Raw genomic sequence first — 18,361 nt, 5'->3', positions numbered from 1 at the left:
GTCCCCACCGCAGACTGGTTTAATATTGAAAATATTCTTGCGGACCGGCTGACTGGGGCGGGGAATGTGTTCAAGTAGGGTTAAACTCACCGCAACGTGTCTTTTACAGTTAGGGTTGCCAACTTTCTCACTCTCAAATAAGGGACAAAAGTAGCAGTCAAATCCCTGGACACTTTACCCCAGGAAAGACTACCATGACCATGAAGCCTTGTGCGGGCACCCATGTGCGCATGCGTGACGTGTGCGTAGACGTGCGCATGCGCCGTATGTGCCAATTATTTCCCCACAAATCAGTTTTGCCTTCATCTTCCCGACTATACCGTACATACATTATTTCTACTTTATATAGGCTGTGTATTTATCATATCATTCTTGCTTTTACTACATGTTAGTGTTATTTTCAGTTTATGTATTATTTGTTAGGTTATTTTTTGGGTCTGGGAACGCTCAAAAATTTTTCCCATATAAATTAATGGTAATTGCTTCTTCGCTTCACACCATTTCAGCACGAAAGGTTTCATAGGAACGCTCTACCTTAGCAGGGGAAATACGGGACAAACCAATTTAGCCCAATATACGGGATGTCCCGGCAAATACGGGACAGCTGGCAACCCTATGTTCAAGTTCAACAGTGCGTGACAGGGAATGAGGAAAGGTGCAGCTGACTCATATCGTTTCCTCACGGCCTGGTAGCACATGCTCTGCGGCTCAGTACTAGTCCGCGGCCTGGTGGTTAGGGACCGCTGCTCTATAGCAAGCGGGTAGGCCTCTGCCTCGTGTGGTGTCCCTCTCTTTTAATGAGTACCGGTGATATTGTAGGACAGTATCGTGGTTCTGCGTTTATAGATTGGACTATTGCGTTTATGGACTGTGGACCTTTTTCCAGACTTAAGGTTTTTATATTCTGTGTTTTATTGCCCATTACTTTTCCATTTTGTTGTGCGAGGGGAGGGGGTTTGGGAGTTGATGTTCTGTTGTCTTCTGTTAGTTTTGTTGTGTGGGGAAGGGTTGTTTTTCTGGGGGGGTCGATGTTCCTGTTCTGTTTTGTGAGGGTGCGAGTGGAATTTTGGGGGTTGATGATCGGGATGCCATTCTCTTTTGTGTGGGGACAGGGGGTGGGTTTGATGCTTCTTTCTGAATGACTTTCATGTTCTTTCTTTGTTCCGTGGCTATCAGGGGAAGATGAATTTCAGAGTAGTATATGGATGCATGCTTTGATAATAAATTGACCTTTGAACCTTTGAGCTGAATGAGAACAGTCTCACCTGTGAGTCAGAAGGTGAGAAGTTTAATCCCCACTCCATGATTTAACACAGGTAATCTAAGCAGACAACTCAGTGAAGTACTCTAGCCCATCCACCCTCTGGAATTGTTGCCCATTCTCCCACCATGTTCATACTTTTCCTGGTTCAGATACAGAGGGCCAATCCTGCTGACCTGACTCAAACAAAACCTTTGCTGTCTGTAAAATCTATTTAGTGATTTTAATCATCACTGGCCATCAAAGATGTGTTAAGACTGTTAAAAATTAAAGTAAAAAAGATTTTTAAATACCTTGAGCATGTTATGTTGGTGCTAGAAGCACGGCAACACTTGGACTGTGTTGGTCATTGATGCAAATGAGGCATTTCACTGTTTTGATGTGGATGTAACAAATAAGGTTAATCTTATCTTAATCTTAAAATAACTAAGAACATTGTTTGCTTTTTGTGATATCCTTGCTGAACAAAAATCTACCAACCTCAATCTTGAAGGCTTTAAGTGATCCATTGTACACAACTTTTGGGGAGAAAGTTATTGATTTCCATCATCCGTAGTTTGAAAATGTGCTCCATAAGTTCATTTTGAAATAGCCTAATATCATCTTGCTGTCCACCACTCATCTTATTCTGGGTTCTCCTACTTTAACCCTTGTTTCATGTACAGCCTATTCAGAAAAAGTCCCAATTTAGAGAAGGTCTCATTGTATTCTGATCCTCCCACAACCAATAGAAGCAAAGATCAATTGGCTATTCTCCTGGTTGGATCTTGTAGGAATTTTCCGTGTATAAATTAGCTACTGCATTTATCTACATGTTTGAGCAAACTGTCAGGACTCCCCTGTTTTCATTAGATTACATGTAGGTATGTGTCTCATACAAACATCAGATGCCATCCAATGTGAGCTGCATCACTGTGCTAAGCTACTCAAACTAAAATGTTAATGGTTGCTGTCACTTAAACCATTGGAATGTTTCTGCTTAAGTTGTTAGTGTGGATGGTGAATGTAGGGAATTGACAAGACTAATTTCTAAACAACTTAATTTATTCAGTGAATTGCTGGGGGATGTAGACTCAGGAGATGCTCAGGTCTATACCCAGATTGTGTTTTTCCTGGTCGAGGTGATGATGCATGGAGTGTAGGCGGTGGGTCATTGGCAGGATGTGGTGGTGTTGAGGGTTGTATAGTAAGTCACAATTGGTTCAATGCTCCTGAGTTTTGGAGAGAAAATTTCTGTTAATCATTACGCAATAATCTTCCTCTGAAGAGCATATGTCAGATGTAGATGAAGGCAAGCTTTCTCTGATGATCCTCCTGGTGTCATGGTCCAGTCTGTGAAGTCCGCATTCCGGTTCGCGGTCCGGTCCATGTTCCTTATTCTGGGTTTTCCGGTTTTCCCCAGTTTCTGTTGAGGCAGCTGATTCTCATTTGTGCAGGCTTCATAAATAGCTTCAGGTTTCAGCCTCTGGTTACTGGATTGTTCCTGTCCATACCCCCGTCTGAATCTCTTCCCTTCACCTGCCTTCTGAAGCCTCGCCTCGCTTCATCTGAAGCCTTGCCTCACCTGTAACCCTCGCCTGCACCACTGTCAAGTTCAATCACCAGAGCAAGATAACGAACTGTCTATCGTTGTTTTGAACTGTCTCTGTATCCACGCCTTTGTCAGGTAGGTCCGGCTGTTTGCCGCTACCTAGTGTTGGGAACCATCTGTGTCCATGCCTTTGCTTGGTAGGCCCAGTCGTTTGCCGCTACCTTGAGTGGAGAACTGTCTCTGTGTTCTGTGTATGAGTCCCGGCCCTATGTCCTGTTTCCAAGGAGGGGTCCTGGCTCTGTGTTCCATGTTCCTGTCTCTCCCTCGACCAAGGCTCTGCATTCCAGTCCCTCCCCCGACCAAGGCTCTGCGTTCCTGTCTCTCCCTCAACCAAGTCAAGGCTTCGGGGTCTCATCCAGTCCTAGCCATGATCCAAGAACCTTGTCCTGTTCAAGCCATGGCTTTGTGTTCTCATCTTGTCCATGTGTCTCGCCCAGCCCGGTACTGGGGCTCCCCCGTCCTGTGCTGGGGTTCTCTTGTCCCATCCAGGAGTCTCACATCCAGTCCTGTTGCCTCTCCTCGTCCTGTAACCACATCTTGTCCTTGCCTAGTTCTGGAGTCTGAGCCCGAGTCAAGTCCTTGCCCAATCTCTGGCTCGGAGTCCATACCCAAGCCTCGAAGTACCCTAGCCTCCGAGAACCCAAGCCTCGTCATGTCTTCGCCTAGTTCTGGGGTCAAAGCCCGAGTCAAAATCCAGGTTCTGGGTCCTTGTCCAGTCTCTGGCTCAGAGTCCAAGTCCAGGGTTCTAGTTCCAAGTTCCATGTCCTGGTTCCACTATCCTAGTCTACTCCTAGCCCAGGCCCTGAATCCTTGTCTCATCCAGGGCCTGTGTCATGTACAGCGTCGTTTCCTCCCAACTTCCCTTGCTTCCTTGTCACGCCTAGTCCCGTTCCTAGTGCTTCAGTGTCTGTGCCTTGCATTTGGGTCCACCACCAGCACCCCCCATTATGACACCTGGGATCTATTGTCAAGGTTCATACCTAAATAATGGAACTCCAGCAGGGTATCAGAGACTACAGAGCACTCTGACAAGATTTAATGGTTGAATAGTCAATCACCGATCTTTAACAGTTATTCCAACATAATATCAATATCCTGTAGGTAGTGTTTCAAGATACAGAAGGCATGTTAATGAAAACATTCTATATTTGACTGCTTTCTGCCAGATATGCCCTTCACTGTGCCAATACAGTGCACTGACACTGGAAAACCTGACCAATCTGAAGGACCCTTCCTCAGACCTCAACAGAAGAAAGTTCTCCAGGGAGCCGTCTGCAATGCTCTAGCTGATTGTCAAGAGGTAATGGGGGAAACAAGCCAGGACAAAGGGCCTGAGTACTGCCCCAATATTGACATCAAACCTCCTCCCTTCAACAACAATTATGACTTTTTAATTAATGAAGCAGTAAAATCAACTCACCTGAAAACTGCCGAATTACTGGAACCTCCAACTGGAGAAAGTGCTCAAGCATCTGCCAGTAACTTGTATGATGACTACAGAAACACCTTTAGCTTTGAGGCAATCAGGAGTGCTTCAGAACAGCCAACTACAAATATTCCTGACCCTTTCCTGAATGGACGAGTGGTGCTTTCAGGATCAGACTACCCCTTTGGGGAAAAGGAATACTCTGAAACTTTAAATGTTCCTGTTCCAGGGAGCTTGGACTCAGGGGGCATTTATCATTCCACAGAGTGTGTGTCTGTTATACCAGATCTTCTTAATTCTCCGGAGATGAGAAGGCCACAGCAGGTAGGCAACTTTTATATTGTGAGATGCTGTCATGTTTTAACATCTATGAATGATCAGCACATGATAGGATTTAGTACTTTTCAAAGAATGTAAAGGTCAAAAATCAACCAAAAGCAAAGTCCCCTGACTGAAGAGGCAGCTCCTAGAGTGTGAAATACAGAAATTTGCTACACTGTCCTACCACGTCTGGTCCATGGGCTTAAATCCCACCAAGTGTTGGGTTGACAATTTACCCAATCTGCTAAATATAAATTCCCATTTTGAAATGATTTTGGACAACCTTTAACAAAAGTGATGGTGGCTGCTGGTTACCTAATTTTGCCATAATTTTACGAGTAGTCAATTTGCATATTTTGGCGCAGGCATGTGGGGATTCAACAGTGTGTTAATAGGAAAAGGATTCTGTGCAAAGCTCATGTCACACTACACCAAGGAGTCCTTGAGGCTAACACTGACTCAAAATTCAACAAGAAATATTAATGCTTTATCTAAAATAAGAAACAAAGCCTCAGAAATTCTTTCGCACGGGATAATGTTTTTAACTGCTATAGAAGTGAAATTTAAGTGTTGAACAGTTACAACATTGGCACAGGCACAGAAGGTAGGGTGCCACGGTGGCTGAGCAACAATGTCATTCAGGGTGCAAAACAGAAGTCAGCACCATGAAATTCTGTCACATCTGTAAGCTCCACAAGCAACATGACCTCCAACTCCAAAACAAGTCTAGGCTGTCATGAGATAAAGGGTCAAATATTACCTGAGCTGCGACTGGGGAGTCCAATATATACTGATGGCATCAGTGTAGGTCCTTACATTTCTTTTCAGACGTGGTGATTACCCAAAGTCCCCTCTCCTCCATCAAGGTCCTGCAGTGGATGGATGGGTTATGCTGGGGTAATTTTTGTCTGAGAAGAAATTGAAGTGCCTACACTGGAAATCCAGTGCCAGTGGGATGGAACTGCCGGGGTCCAGCAGCAACGTTACCTGTGCTTTACTTGGCTGTTCCAGCTGGGTGCACATCATTCACTCTCCAATTTTATCATCCCAAAAGGCAATCACCGTTTAATGTGCGTCACATAAACATCAGTTATATTCTGCTCCCACCCAGCCCTCCGCTGCTCCTCGGGAATCAGACTGTTGCCCTCTTACTTTCTCTGTTTACAACAGGCTGCTCACTATGCAGCAATCTTAACTAGGGAATTTTTAAAATGACAACAGATCATTCTATAGTGAAATGCCTTTATCTGAGGTTGAGAGATTGTAACAATTTTAAGGTGGGATACCTTTCCTGACGCTCTGCTACACCTCACTATAAACTGAAGGCTGCTATGCGCCCACAACCATTCCAGTGGTCGATCCAACCAACAATCCCCTGAGAAATGACTTCCTGTGATCAGCTGATTCCCTTTCCTGACTACAGCTTGTATTAAAGAGGCCGATCTGCTGTGGACTCGTTCCCTCTGCCCGACTGCCATGCATGTCTCTGCTGACACCTGCTGGTGAATGACAAGTCATTCCAGGTGACTGCAGTAGCTGTCTGCGCTGTCAGGAACATCCCACTGCCACACACGAGAAACTCTGATCTCACACTCCTTCCGCACACCCACTTCCTACCCTCTTGGCCTGAGTGAAAAGTGCTTCTACTTCCTTCCCCTCTATTATATGTCCCAATTGAATATAATGCTTTAATGTTCCAAGGTCACCATTTCTCAATCAAAAACAATTTCAGTGGTCATAATACAGTAAGTTTTAATTGAGGAAATGAAAGCTTTTAAATCTTCCAACATCTGCTTTCTACAGTTTAACCAACCTAAACTTGTGCCACTGTTTACCTGAACAACTCTTGTGTACCAGTATTTCTAAAAGCTTTAGAAAAGACATAAGGGGTATAAAAAACACAAATCAGGCACTGAAAATCCTGTCTCTTTCTGCCTGTCGCCCCCCCCCCCCACACACACACTTAATGCTTGTGCATCCTCTGTACTTGGGCTCTCTTAGAACACACTGGGAGGCTGCAGCTCTCTTCAGAATTACACACGGAGACTCTGATTGTACAGCAGTCTAGCCCCGTTACTACAGAGATGATCGGCTGGGACTCCTACTGAATTCCACCAGTATCCCTAGGGACTTCTGCTCAGCCCTAGCAAATTTGCTCCCCCCCCCCACCCCCACCAATCTTCACTGTTGCTGGAACCCAGAATAAACTCTTTCCCTCCACCCTTTGCAACTGTTGCTGCACTGTAGCATACACATCACACTTTGTAATTGTAACATTTCCACGGCACTGTTCAACCCAACACCTTTCAAGTGCTGAATGGCAGCCTGCTGTGTTTTGTCATTTCCATTTTCTCCATGTGTAAGTGGTTGAGTCCTAGAATCCCATTAGTTTCCAACCCCTACACCTTCCCTGCACACCAAAGGGCAGGAACCTACCTCCTCCCTAGTATGGTTTGCAAACCTCATGTATGGTCCATCAGCCTTTTAAAGGATTAATCAGATGGAAACTGGTAATCATATAAAAGAAAGATTACTCACTAATGGATCTGGATTATTCAAGGTCAAACTAGCAGTTTTTTGAAAATTTAAGTTTCCAAAAAACTGCTATTTATTGCACCTCATTGTGTAGTAGTTTATCTTGTTTTGTAATTTTGAATTCCAAAAAAAGATAAAATACTATACAATGAGGTGCAATAAACATTTCAACTACTCAATCACCAATAGTGACCAAGAGAGCACATTTTGTATTGTGAGCGGAAAAAATACTTGTAAAACAATGTCATGATATGAAAGATCTGCTGGGGTAAAAACTTTCCAATAGCACAAACTGGTTCCATGTATGTGAAAGATGCTAACTGTGTTTCTGATTGGCTACAGAGCCTGTGGAGCCCCCGTCAATCGCCGGAAGATTGCTGTGCGGAACATGAAACCACACTGAACTCTGAATCAAGCCTCAATTCCCAAGTCTGTGAATTCTGCCAGGCTGTGTTCCCAGCTGGTGCAGCAACCCGAGATGATTACTTGTTGCACCTCACTGGACATATTGAATGTGATTAACTTCTGTGGCTATTTTTGGGGCATTTTATACATGACAACTCACCATTGCAAGGGAAATGAAGAGTGCAGAACTGGCCTCAATGAATGCTGGCTACTACTATCTGCCATAATTATACTTATGGTCTAATGGCAAAGGTGTTTGCCCTAAAGGTGTGCAATGGTAGGGACGAAGGATGCTCAGACTGAACATGGGCATATGGGACTGGAGATGAGGTGAAAGATAATTAAACTAATGTGAGAAGAACAGAATTTGCTTTACAGAAGACCACTTTATGCTCTTATGCAGTGCAGGGAACAGATGGCTGGAAGTTTGTGCTCCATAGAACAACACACAGCGGGAAGGTGTTACCAGGCAGTGACTCATCGGGGCTGGGTTCACGTTACACTGTCAACAGGAGAGCACTTTTGTTGTTTCAGATAGATAACCTGGAGACATGTAAAATGGACCAGGGTGACATGACGGTATATTTCATTTGACCTCCACTGCATTAATATCATATATTACCATGTTGACTACTTAGATCAGAGAATGAGATAGCACAGATGGAGGTCATTTAACACATGAGGTCTGCATCAGCTATCCATGTGGGTCCCTTGTGTTCTTTTCCTTTATTTCTGCGCATTGTCCCACTAAAAGATTTTATCCAATTCTCATTTTGGAAGTTATCAATGAATCTGCTTTTACTGTCCTTGTCTATTTTTCTATTTGCCTTTCTGTCAGTTCTTTTGTCAATTATGGTAAACATATTTCCTTTCCCAGTACTGACCTTCTTGTCAGTGAAAACAGTGTCATTTTACGCCAAAACTTTCACGATCTTATCACTTTTTCAAAATGTGCCTTTTGGAGCTGTATGTCACTGGCAAGGCCAACAATTATTGCCCATCTCCAATTACCCTTTGTGAAGGTGGTGGTGAGTTGCTGTCCTGAACTGTTGCTGTGGTCTGAAAGTTCAGCAGTTATGCTGTTAGACTAGGAATGCTGAGGTGTGGACTAAGGCCCTCCATTGGCCAGGATCGATCATGGATGTTACGTCCAAGCCATCTATGTGACTCGCAAGCCAGGGCAGTACAATATGGAGAGGAGGCTGTTGCCCATGCAGTAGGCTCCCCCTCTCCACGCATCTGATGAACCCAAAGGAATGGCAGAGACAATACAGTTTGACACCAGCAGCATTGCAGGAGTTGCCAGATTGAATTCAACAGAGGACTGCCTTAGGGACTCCAGCTCTGGATTTTTCTCTTGGGGTTTACTCTGAAGCATTCCCCATGAGTGGGTACAGCTGCAAGGCAGTGGTGGTTTGAAATCAGAGTTTTCCTTTGCCTGGCTGAGCTGCCAACCATGGCTGACGAGCCCCATCTGCGCAAAGGAACTGGTTTTAGGGGGCTAGTAACCTGCCTTTGTCCCTTCTGCTATCAGTAGAAACAGTTCGAGCAGACTTAGTAGTTAAACCACGCACGAAGGCCAGGAGCTGGACTTAGTTGTCAGAGGCTATTTGAGATGCACACCATTAGGAGTATTTAATGGGTAGGGGGAGCTTATCCCAGCTATAACAACCTTAAGGAACAAAATACATGATTTTTGGCTTCAGAAGACAGATTCCTGATTGTGAATTGTGTCTATGATCCACTAGAAAGAGTCAAGGTATTCAGGTTTTTAGGTGTCTGGTTCGATGAAAGACTTACTTGGAGGGTTCATATAGATAAAACAATTGGAAAGTGTGAGAAAGCCTTAAATGTTATGAGAAGTATTGCTGGATGCGACTGGGGAGCAGGGCGGGAAACTATGTACTTAATACATGTAGCTATGATTAGATCAGTTATAGATTATAGTTGTATTGCTTATGGTTCCGCTGCTACGGCAGTGCTTGGAAAACTAGACACTGTGCAGTCCAAAGCACTTAGACTCTGTTGTGGAGCTTTCAGAACAACATCAGTTCTGGCATTATGTGTGGAGATGGGAGAAGTGCCTCTGTATTTAAGACGAATTCAGTTGGGCCTGCAGTATTGGGTAAAACTAAATGGATTCAATCACAGCTGTCTATCAAAGTGTCTTTTGCAGGGGAAGTCAGAGTGCCAAAGTAAAATTAAAAGATACCCATTTTTAGATTTGGTTAATAACTGGACTGTGAAATTGAAACTAACTGAGGAAGACATAGTTGACCAAATTTGCTTGCCACCCGTCCCTTTTTGGCTCTTTCCAGAACCAGAAGTAGACCTATTCCTCCTTTTTCAGCTTAAAGGAAGCAGAGCAATTTCATCAACGTTGATCACAAATGAATATTTAAATAATAAATGGGGATCTTATCTGAAGATTTTTACTGATGGCTCAGTGGACCCAGAGAGCAGTAGGGCAGGATTTGGGATGTATGTGTCTCAACTTGGAGATAAGATTGGTCACCGGTTTCAGATGGTGTTTCTGTCTTTGCAACAGAATTATTAGTAACCCTCTGGGCCTTACGGTGGATAGAAGACTCTTGACCACGTAGGGTTATCATCTGTTCAGATTCTGCTGCTGCCTCAGAGTCTATAAAAGGGAGTAAATCAAAAGCTTGTCCTGACATAGTTATTGAGATTCTCTTAGTGTTGTTTAGAGTAGGGAAGATGGGTTGTGCAGTTAGATTTTCACAGATACCTGGGTATGCTGGGGTGGAGGGAAATGAAATTGTGGATGGCATTGCAAAGTCTTCCTTACAGAGCAGGCAAGTAGAAATTAGAGTTCCCCTAGGCAAAGCAGAATTGAGAAGTAGAATTTAAAAAGGTATAGAGAAGAAGTGGCAGGAGGATTGGAAAAATGAATTAAGGGGCAGGCATTATTTTTCTAGTCACCCACTAGTTAAAAAGGTCTCAGACTGTTACCTTTTAAGTCATAGAGATATGGTGAAATTTGCAAGACTTAGGTTGGGGCATTGTGGGCTAAACTATTATTTAAAGATCATAGGAAAACATCCTACTGGATTGTATGACTGGTAGTCCAGAGACAGTCCGGGATGTGTTGCTGAGCTGTAATCGATACATAATTGAAGGAAGCATGTTGTTCAAGAGGCTATCTGGCTTAAATGTATTTTGGTTTTCTATTAAATCTTTGTTCAGCCATAAAGAGAATCAACATCTGACTGAAGAGTCTATTATTCAGTTTATATGTGAGACTAGGTTGTATTCGAGAATTTGAGTTCCTTGAAGTTCTATAATTAATTATACATCCTGTGGAGGGCTGTAATACGCCTCGATGTGTCTAAACAGCCTGAAATAGAAGAAGAAAAAGAGGGAACCTTAAGAAGCGTGGATTCATAATTGAGAAATATAAGTTCAAACCTATCAAAAATTTAAACTGAGTTAATTATGAAATGAGTTACGGTGATCGTGAAACCACCTCATTGTTGTAAAACCAACCTGGTTCTCTAGTGTCCTTTAAAGAAGGAAATCTGCTGTTCTTACCTGGCCAAGACTATGTGGGACTGCAGAGCTATGATACTCTTAACTGCCCTCTGAAATGGTCAGTGACTCAGTTGAAACATGATGCTACAAAAGCCTCCTTTACCTTCTGTCTTCTAAGAAGGATGGCTCAGCTTCTTCCCCATCTGAAGACTTTCATCTGACACCATAATTCCACATTGCACCTCTTCTTTTGTCGTGCACAGGATTGGCCACAATACTCTGGCCAGGGCCAAATCATTAGGGAGCCCAATAGTTATCATTAGGGTTCAGAACAAATGACAGTGTGTCCATTTATTTATAGGATGTGGGCATTATCATAAACAGTTCTCCAGGCCTTTTCAGAAGTAGTCAAGAGTGAATCACTTTGCTAAGGGTTTGGAGTCAAGATTGGGCAGACCATACATTGACAACAGAGTTTCTTCCCTGAAGGATTTTATGACAATCCATTTATGGTCACCATTTGTTTAATTATTTGTACTTTTCATTCCCCAGCAGCCATGGTGAGATTTGCAATATCTCCAAATTAACAGTCAGTGCCTCTTAATTTCAAATCCAATAACTTAATCATCATGTTTCCAATACTCCGAGGATACAGCCAGACATCTCGTGTGCCATTATAATCATCTTCTCAACTTGTCCCACCGCTTTCAGTGATGTGTGCATGAATACGTCCATCTGATGATGCTATGTTATCTGACCTTTAGTGTGGTAATATGATCTAACAGGTTGTGTATTGGCTGGTCATTTGGCCTGCAGATTGACATGTAGTACCTTTAATTACAAACCAACTGGAACAACTTTTTAATCTTGGGGTGTGATATGATGTATTAGGCAGTGATACGTGATAGCAAAGCCAAGATAACTCCAGTACATAAATCCAAGTATATTTTACATAATCTGGTGTGTAAATGTAGATTGATATTCCAATCCAACAATGAAGAAACAAAAGCTCTCAAGTTTTGCTATCTAATGTCCAGCAGAGAGGGATGCTTCTCATCAATTAGGTTCCATAGTTCCAAAATATCCTTTGTATCTTATGAAAGTGAAAATGATCTGTTAAGAAAGGACAATAATTGGGAGTAATGTGTACAAAATAGTAATGGATCTTCTTGCACCATTCATACTACACACACCTGATTTTTCAGACCCTAGCTCTTAGCCACACAATGCCATGTTGTTACAAGTTCTTTGGCCGTCCTGGTGTGCCAGCTTTAGTTTGTCAGGTTGCATTCTTGATTCAGAGTCAAATGGTTCTGAATTCAAGTCCTGTTTGAGAGACTTAAACAGAATAACTTCAGTTGCTATTCCTAATACACACTGATTTCCCACAGCACTACTGCAAAGAAGCATGGGGAATATTCCTTGGTTCCCTAGGGTTAACAATAAACTGTCAACCAATATAATTTAACCGATTATTTGGTTGTTACTGCATTGCTATAGGTGGGAGCTTGCTATGCGCAAATTAGGTGCTGTCCTTTTTACATTACAACAATAATAATATTTCAACAGTTTTTCCATGACTGTACAGAATGATCTGTGATTGTGAAAAGTGCTAGAGAAATACACTTTTTTTTTGCCTATTCAGCTGTATAACTGTGGTTCACGTGGAGCCTCTTATTCACAGAAGAAGCTGAGGACCTTTCTTGTTTTGCTCTTTAGATGCAAAACTCTTTTCTATTCTGCTATGTAAGAGAAAGAAATACACACTCTTTAAATAAAACTGAATGAAATGGCTGGTCTGCTCAATGTTCAGCTGGGTTTGAATTGTGTAAGACTACTTTCTGCGAGATGGAAGAGTTATTGGCTTGAGTGTGCTAAAGGAAAATTGTATAATTTTAATCTATTGTAAATCAATAGTATTGGAGCTGTGTGAATGCTTGCAATTTTCAGAATTGAACTACTGTACAAAACTCATTAACAAGCAAGCAATATTCACAAGAACAATTCAATTTGCTTTTCATTTTCACTTCCGCCATAAACTTTTACATGTCACAGCTTTTGACTTACAAGGCCTTGCAAATATAGCCTTAAGACATCTGAGCAACTTGCAGCAAAGAATAATTAACGTTAGTTGAGCCCATAACTGCTGGCTTTTAAAGGGAGCTGTATTTTTTTTATTACAAAATCAAAAACTTCAAGTATGAACTTGTCATTTGATTCTACTTGAAATAGAACGTAAATAATTGAAGCAGGTGCAGGACGTTAGGTCCCCTGAGTCAGCTTCATCATTCAGCAACACCTTGGTGTTCTGACTGCAAATGAGCCGCATGGAAACAAGAGCTGTTGATGTGAAAGGTCTTTATTTAGCACAAACAGACATTCAGGAGAAGACCTGATGGAGGATTCTTAATATTAGTTAACAGATAACAGCAGGTGCTTGAAGACAATTACAATGACAGAGTTTACTTCAATATGTTGGATGTAAAGAAATGGTTCCAACCTTATCTCAAGCTGAATGGGTGACAAGAGAAGCCCCTGGTGTTCAGAATTAGTGTTGTGAAGGATGACTTTGGGTACACACTATCCCAATTATTGATTGACAGAACAAATATGCATATGGCCATGTTTGATGTGCTAAGTGGGGCTATATTATAGACTTCCCCAAAAGGCAGTGGGAACTTGAGGAAGAGACATGTAGAGAATTTTCTCATAGTTGGAAGAATAGTAGGATTGTAGTGGAAGATATTAAATTCGCTGGTAATGACTGGGTCACCCAGAGTGTTAAGGGCCTGAACACGGTGGAACTTCTAAAGTGTGTCCAGGAAAGTTTCCGGAGTCTATATATAGAGGGCCCGACACAGGAAGGTGAATGACTGGACCCCTGCTTTGGAAACGGCATAGTGCAAGTAACTGAAGAGGCAATTGGGGAGCACTCTTCTCTGGTGATCGTTATTCTAGTAGTTTTAAGGTAGTGATGACCTACAGGTTGGGGTCCTGATGGTCAATGGCAGATTTTCCTTTTTGTATGAATCTTGTTTGCCTTCCCAGAAGTGGATCACAAAAGTTTCCATTATAGATTAGGTCTAATTGGCTCATCTAACTGGTAGGAAAAGGGCTTTTGATACGTCTTAACCTTATATTAGGCCTGCATCACTAAATTCTTGGGCAGGACCATTAATGCTAATGACTGCCGTAATGCTCTCCAGTCCTGAAGGATGCTGACTGAGGAAGGATGGCTGCCAGTCCTCAATAGGAGCCACAAGGCAATACTATTATGACAGGTATTTGTGTAAGTTAAGTTGTTTTTCCTCCTGGAAATGAAGATGCTGAGTGAATTTTGCAACACACTGCCTGATAAATAAAAACATCATTTTTTTGTTCGTTCTGTCGCATGGTGCTGTATTATTTTTCAACTTAATCCTTTCAACCACCTCTCATCTTTTAGCCAGAAGTGTCTGATTCAGGTACTTCTCAAATGTGATGGGAATTTCTGCTTCCACCCGGCATTCAGGCAGTGAGTTCATTTATTTATATACAGCACAGTAACAGGTCATACTGTCTTAATGAGCCTGCATCCCTCAATTATACCCAGGTGACAATTAACCTACCAGCCACTTCATCTTCCGGAATGTGGGAGGAAACCGGAGCACCCGGAGGAAGCCTACGCAGTCATGGGAAGAATGTGCAAACTCCTTAGAGACAGTGGTGGAATTAAACCCTGGTAATAGTGTTATACTAACACTACGCTACTGGGAGTTCTAAACTCCAACTGCCCTTTGGATGAAAGAAAAGTATTCTCAACTCCCCTCTTATCCTTATTCTTTTGCCCTGATTTATTACTTCAAATTAAATTCTGATTTGATGGTGATGGAGATGGACGTGAAAGCACAGAGGAACATCTGGAAAAATTTCTGAAACACTCGTTCGCTGCTGTCGTTACTGTGCGGTCGGGAATCTTTCTGAGGGAAGGCCTCAAAATCCCCGGCTTTGCCTGCTGTTAGCGACCGAGATGGAGGTCGAATCGTTCAGATAGAGATGGCGCTCAGTACTCGGTGTCGGAGAGCTGATCAGAGCTCGAAGTTTTCGGATGACTCAGAGTCGGACCGTGGTCAGGTATGGCAGGGAGAGTTTTTCTTCCTTCTCCCGTCTGCGTGAGATGTGGGACATTTGAGAGACTTTGAACTTTTACTGTGCTCGTGGACTTCTTCATCAAGTTATGGTATTGTTGCACTGTTGTAACTATATGTTATAATTATGTGGTTTTGTTAGTTTTTTCAGTCTTGGTCTGTCCTGTGTTTCTGTGATATCACACTGGAGGAAATATTGTATCATTTCTCAATGCATGCGTTACTAAATGACAATAAAAGAGGACTGTGTGTCTTCATAATCTAAAATCTAATCTAAATTGTTTTCGTAACTGTAAAAGTGAGCCCTCAAATTACTGAATTTATATTTGGATATCCGGTTGCACTTGCGAGCAGCATGCACAGCAGCTTTCTGGGAAGACTTCCTTGTGTCTTTCTCCTCCTACCTACCTAACATTTGGAGAGCATTCTACCATCTGCCCCATGTACAGGAAGTGTTCTCACTGCATTGTTTAACAATTGCATTCTGTAGTTGATGCAAAAGGTGCTGTTTCAGTTTCAGTTGTGACTTTATTACTAACTTGAAAATGAGTCCTTCCTTCTGACTCAGTTTGATTTGCAACAACTAAATCAGTTTATTTGACTTTTGCCATTGTATTGTTGAAGCTTGCTATGCACAAATCAGCTGCAAAGTTTCCTCCATTACAAGAGTGGCTGTCAAACACGTGTGGTGCAGTTATTATTAGTTACAGGAGAGGGCAGCAGAGCGCTTTATTAGAGGTTATGAATAAATAGTCATAGTCATATTTTATTGATCTTTAAATGAGAGATTTTGAATTTTAGATCAGAAATAAGCCTTGTTCTCCTCTAATGTAATAATTTTATTTTAGTCAAGTGAACAAAGAGTCATTGGAAGTGTATTGATCGATGCAGTCTTCAATACAAATCACTGCAAGACAGTGACACCAAGGTTTAAAAATTGAGGGCGAAAAATCAAAAATGGCATCTGTTGGAAATCTCAAACAAAAAGAGAAAATACTGGAAACACTTGGCAGGTCAGTTCTATTCCAGATGGTCAAGTCTGTTCAGTTCTAGCGAAGGGCCCCGGACATGAAATGTTAACTCTCCACTGATCCTGCCTGTCCTGCTGAGTGTTGCCGGCAGTTTGATTTTTTTTATTTCTGATGATGTACTTATTCATTGAACTAGGCTGCCAACTGGAGTTCTGTTAAACTCCAACAACCGAGCAGTGTCATAGTTTGTGGGGATGTTTTGGTAAGAGGCCAGTTGCAGATGGATTGAGGTGTTGGTGCAGAAACAAGCTTTTTCATTGGAATACAGTGGTTTTGGATTATTTTATGTTATTTGTGCTGATGTGCCCTTTAACCTAAAAGGTAAGATCTCGGCTTAAGTTTCACATTATTCCAGCAAATGGAAAATCTATCTCCCGCCTTCAAATACCATTTTAGTTTAATTTCAAATCAGATCTCTTTGCTTCGCTCAGAGGAAGCTTGGTGTTCTTGCTTTGGTTCACAGTGTGCTGCAGTTCAGCTCTGCCAATGGTTTCACACCTCTTAGATTCTGGTGCACATCACTGACTTGAGTCACTTCTGGAGTGCACTACTTGTGCGAAACTTGTTCTTTTTCAATATGGAGCTAATACAGTAAGGTGTCCATAAATGTCCAATAGCCAAATCCAATAGGTTTTGCTTCAAAACAGATTAAAAAATCCACTTATTTTATTTGCTGAGAGCCCTTATAAATCAGGTACTCTCTAGTTTCAAAGGGACTCGGGTAGATATAGATTTTTTGCATATCATAGAACCTGGTCAAAGAGGGATTTCAAATACTATTCTTTCATAGCAACAAAAAGAGAAAGGGGATTGCTTTTAGTTATAACACAAAGCCCACTGGAGTTGGCTACATGGCACTTATCAGAGGGAGCGTAACCAAAAGACAATGAAACATTAAACTTAATCTGTGTTAAAATATATTTTTTAGATGTCTTGAATTTATAAGCTGTTCTAACAACTTGCTCTAGAGACAAAGTCATGACATTGTTTGCAGAGATTTGATTATAAGGACCAAGGTTTAGCCTAACAGGGTCTATGTTGGAAAATTGTAGTGGGGGGGGAGGGGGGGAGAACTGAATGTGTCCCAGGGGAGTCCAGCCAGAGCTAGGGTCACTGCGCCATGTGTGGCTAGGCTGTACAAGAGGAGGGGGCAAGAGTTCAAAGGCAATAGAGGTCAGAGTTGAGAGAGAGGGGAAAAACAGGTGCTTCTGCTATTATATTCATAGAACCAGGATGGTGTGCTGCCAGGGTCAAGGATGTCACAGAACAGTTGCAGGATACTGAATTGTGCTAAGGCCAATTTCAATAGCATTAAACAGGGCCTGGCAAAGAAGACTAGGAGCAGCAACCCTGCAGATAGGACTATGTACATCGACAAACAGGAGTAATTTAAAAGTGAAATAGTTAGAGTGCAGGGCCAAGATGTTTCCCAATATGGGTGAAGGATAAGGCCAACAAGTCCAAAGAGCCTGGAAGTCAAAAGATAAGGATAAACGAAAAAAAAAGAAGCGTATAGTTTGTAGAGAGGAAGTCCTTTCAGGACTACATAAAACGTAGGATGATAAAAGGAATTAGGAAGCCAAAGAAGGGCATTGACTATCACTGGCTGATAAGATTGATGAAAGTCCCAATTCATTTTATAAGTATTGTATGTAAAGGAGTAACAGGATAATCAGGGAAAGAGCAGAACCCACAAGGAAGCAAAGGTTAATCTGTGCATGAGGCCAGATGAAGTAGGTGAGGAATTAAATGCAGTGCATTCACTAAAGAGAAGAACAATCAGGGAGTGAGTAATGAGCTTGTGGAACAAGTTATCATTAAAAAAGGATTTATTAGATGTCTCAGCAGGCTTAATGATGGATAAGTCCTCCTCAGGGCCTGATAAGATGTATTCCAAACTATTTTGGGAGGTACATGGGGAGATCCATAACAATGATTTTTAAACAACAACAACACACACAAAATCCTGGAGCAACTCAACAAGCCAACCAGCATCTATGGAGGGGAATAATCAGTCGATGTTTTAGGCCAAGACCTTTCATCTGCACTGAATAGGAAGATGCCAGAATAAGATGGGGGGAGGAGGAAGAGTAAAAATTGGAAGGTGATAGGTAAGGGGTGTTATGTATTTAATATTTCAGTAATATTTGAGTAATCTTGTAAATATGTTAT

The 18,361-nt window shown here is 42.1% G+C and overlaps 1 protein-coding gene across 3 annotated transcripts in view; it reads left to right on the top strand.

Annotated features, from left to right (window-relative positions):
* LOC140191621 (TRAF family member-associated NF-kappa-B activator) overlaps positions 1 to 13,189 on the top strand; it is a 56,722-nt gene extending 43,533 nt beyond the window's left edge. For all 3 annotated transcript variants that reach the window (XM_072249189.1, XM_072249187.1, XM_072249188.1), the window contains 2 exons: positions 4,019 to 4,602; positions 7,477 to 13,189. In XM_072249189.1, coding sequence (XP_072105290.1) covers positions 4,019 to 4,602; positions 7,477 to 7,656 — 764 coding nt within the window. In that variant the 3' untranslated portion in view covers positions 7,657 to 13,189. The remainder of the gene's footprint in view (positions 1 to 4,018; positions 4,603 to 7,476) is intronic.
* The last annotated feature ends 5,172 nt before the right edge of the window (positions 13,190 to 18,361 follow it).

This window comes from Mobula birostris, chromosome X, assembly GCF_030028105.1.
Source record: "Mobula birostris isolate sMobBir1 chromosome X, sMobBir1.hap1, whole genome shotgun sequence".
NCBI lineage: Eukaryota > Metazoa > Chordata > Chondrichthyes > Myliobatiformes > Myliobatidae > Mobula > Mobula birostris.
Note: the sequence above shows the minus strand (reverse complement) of the source record. Positions and strands in the feature narration are given on the sequence as shown.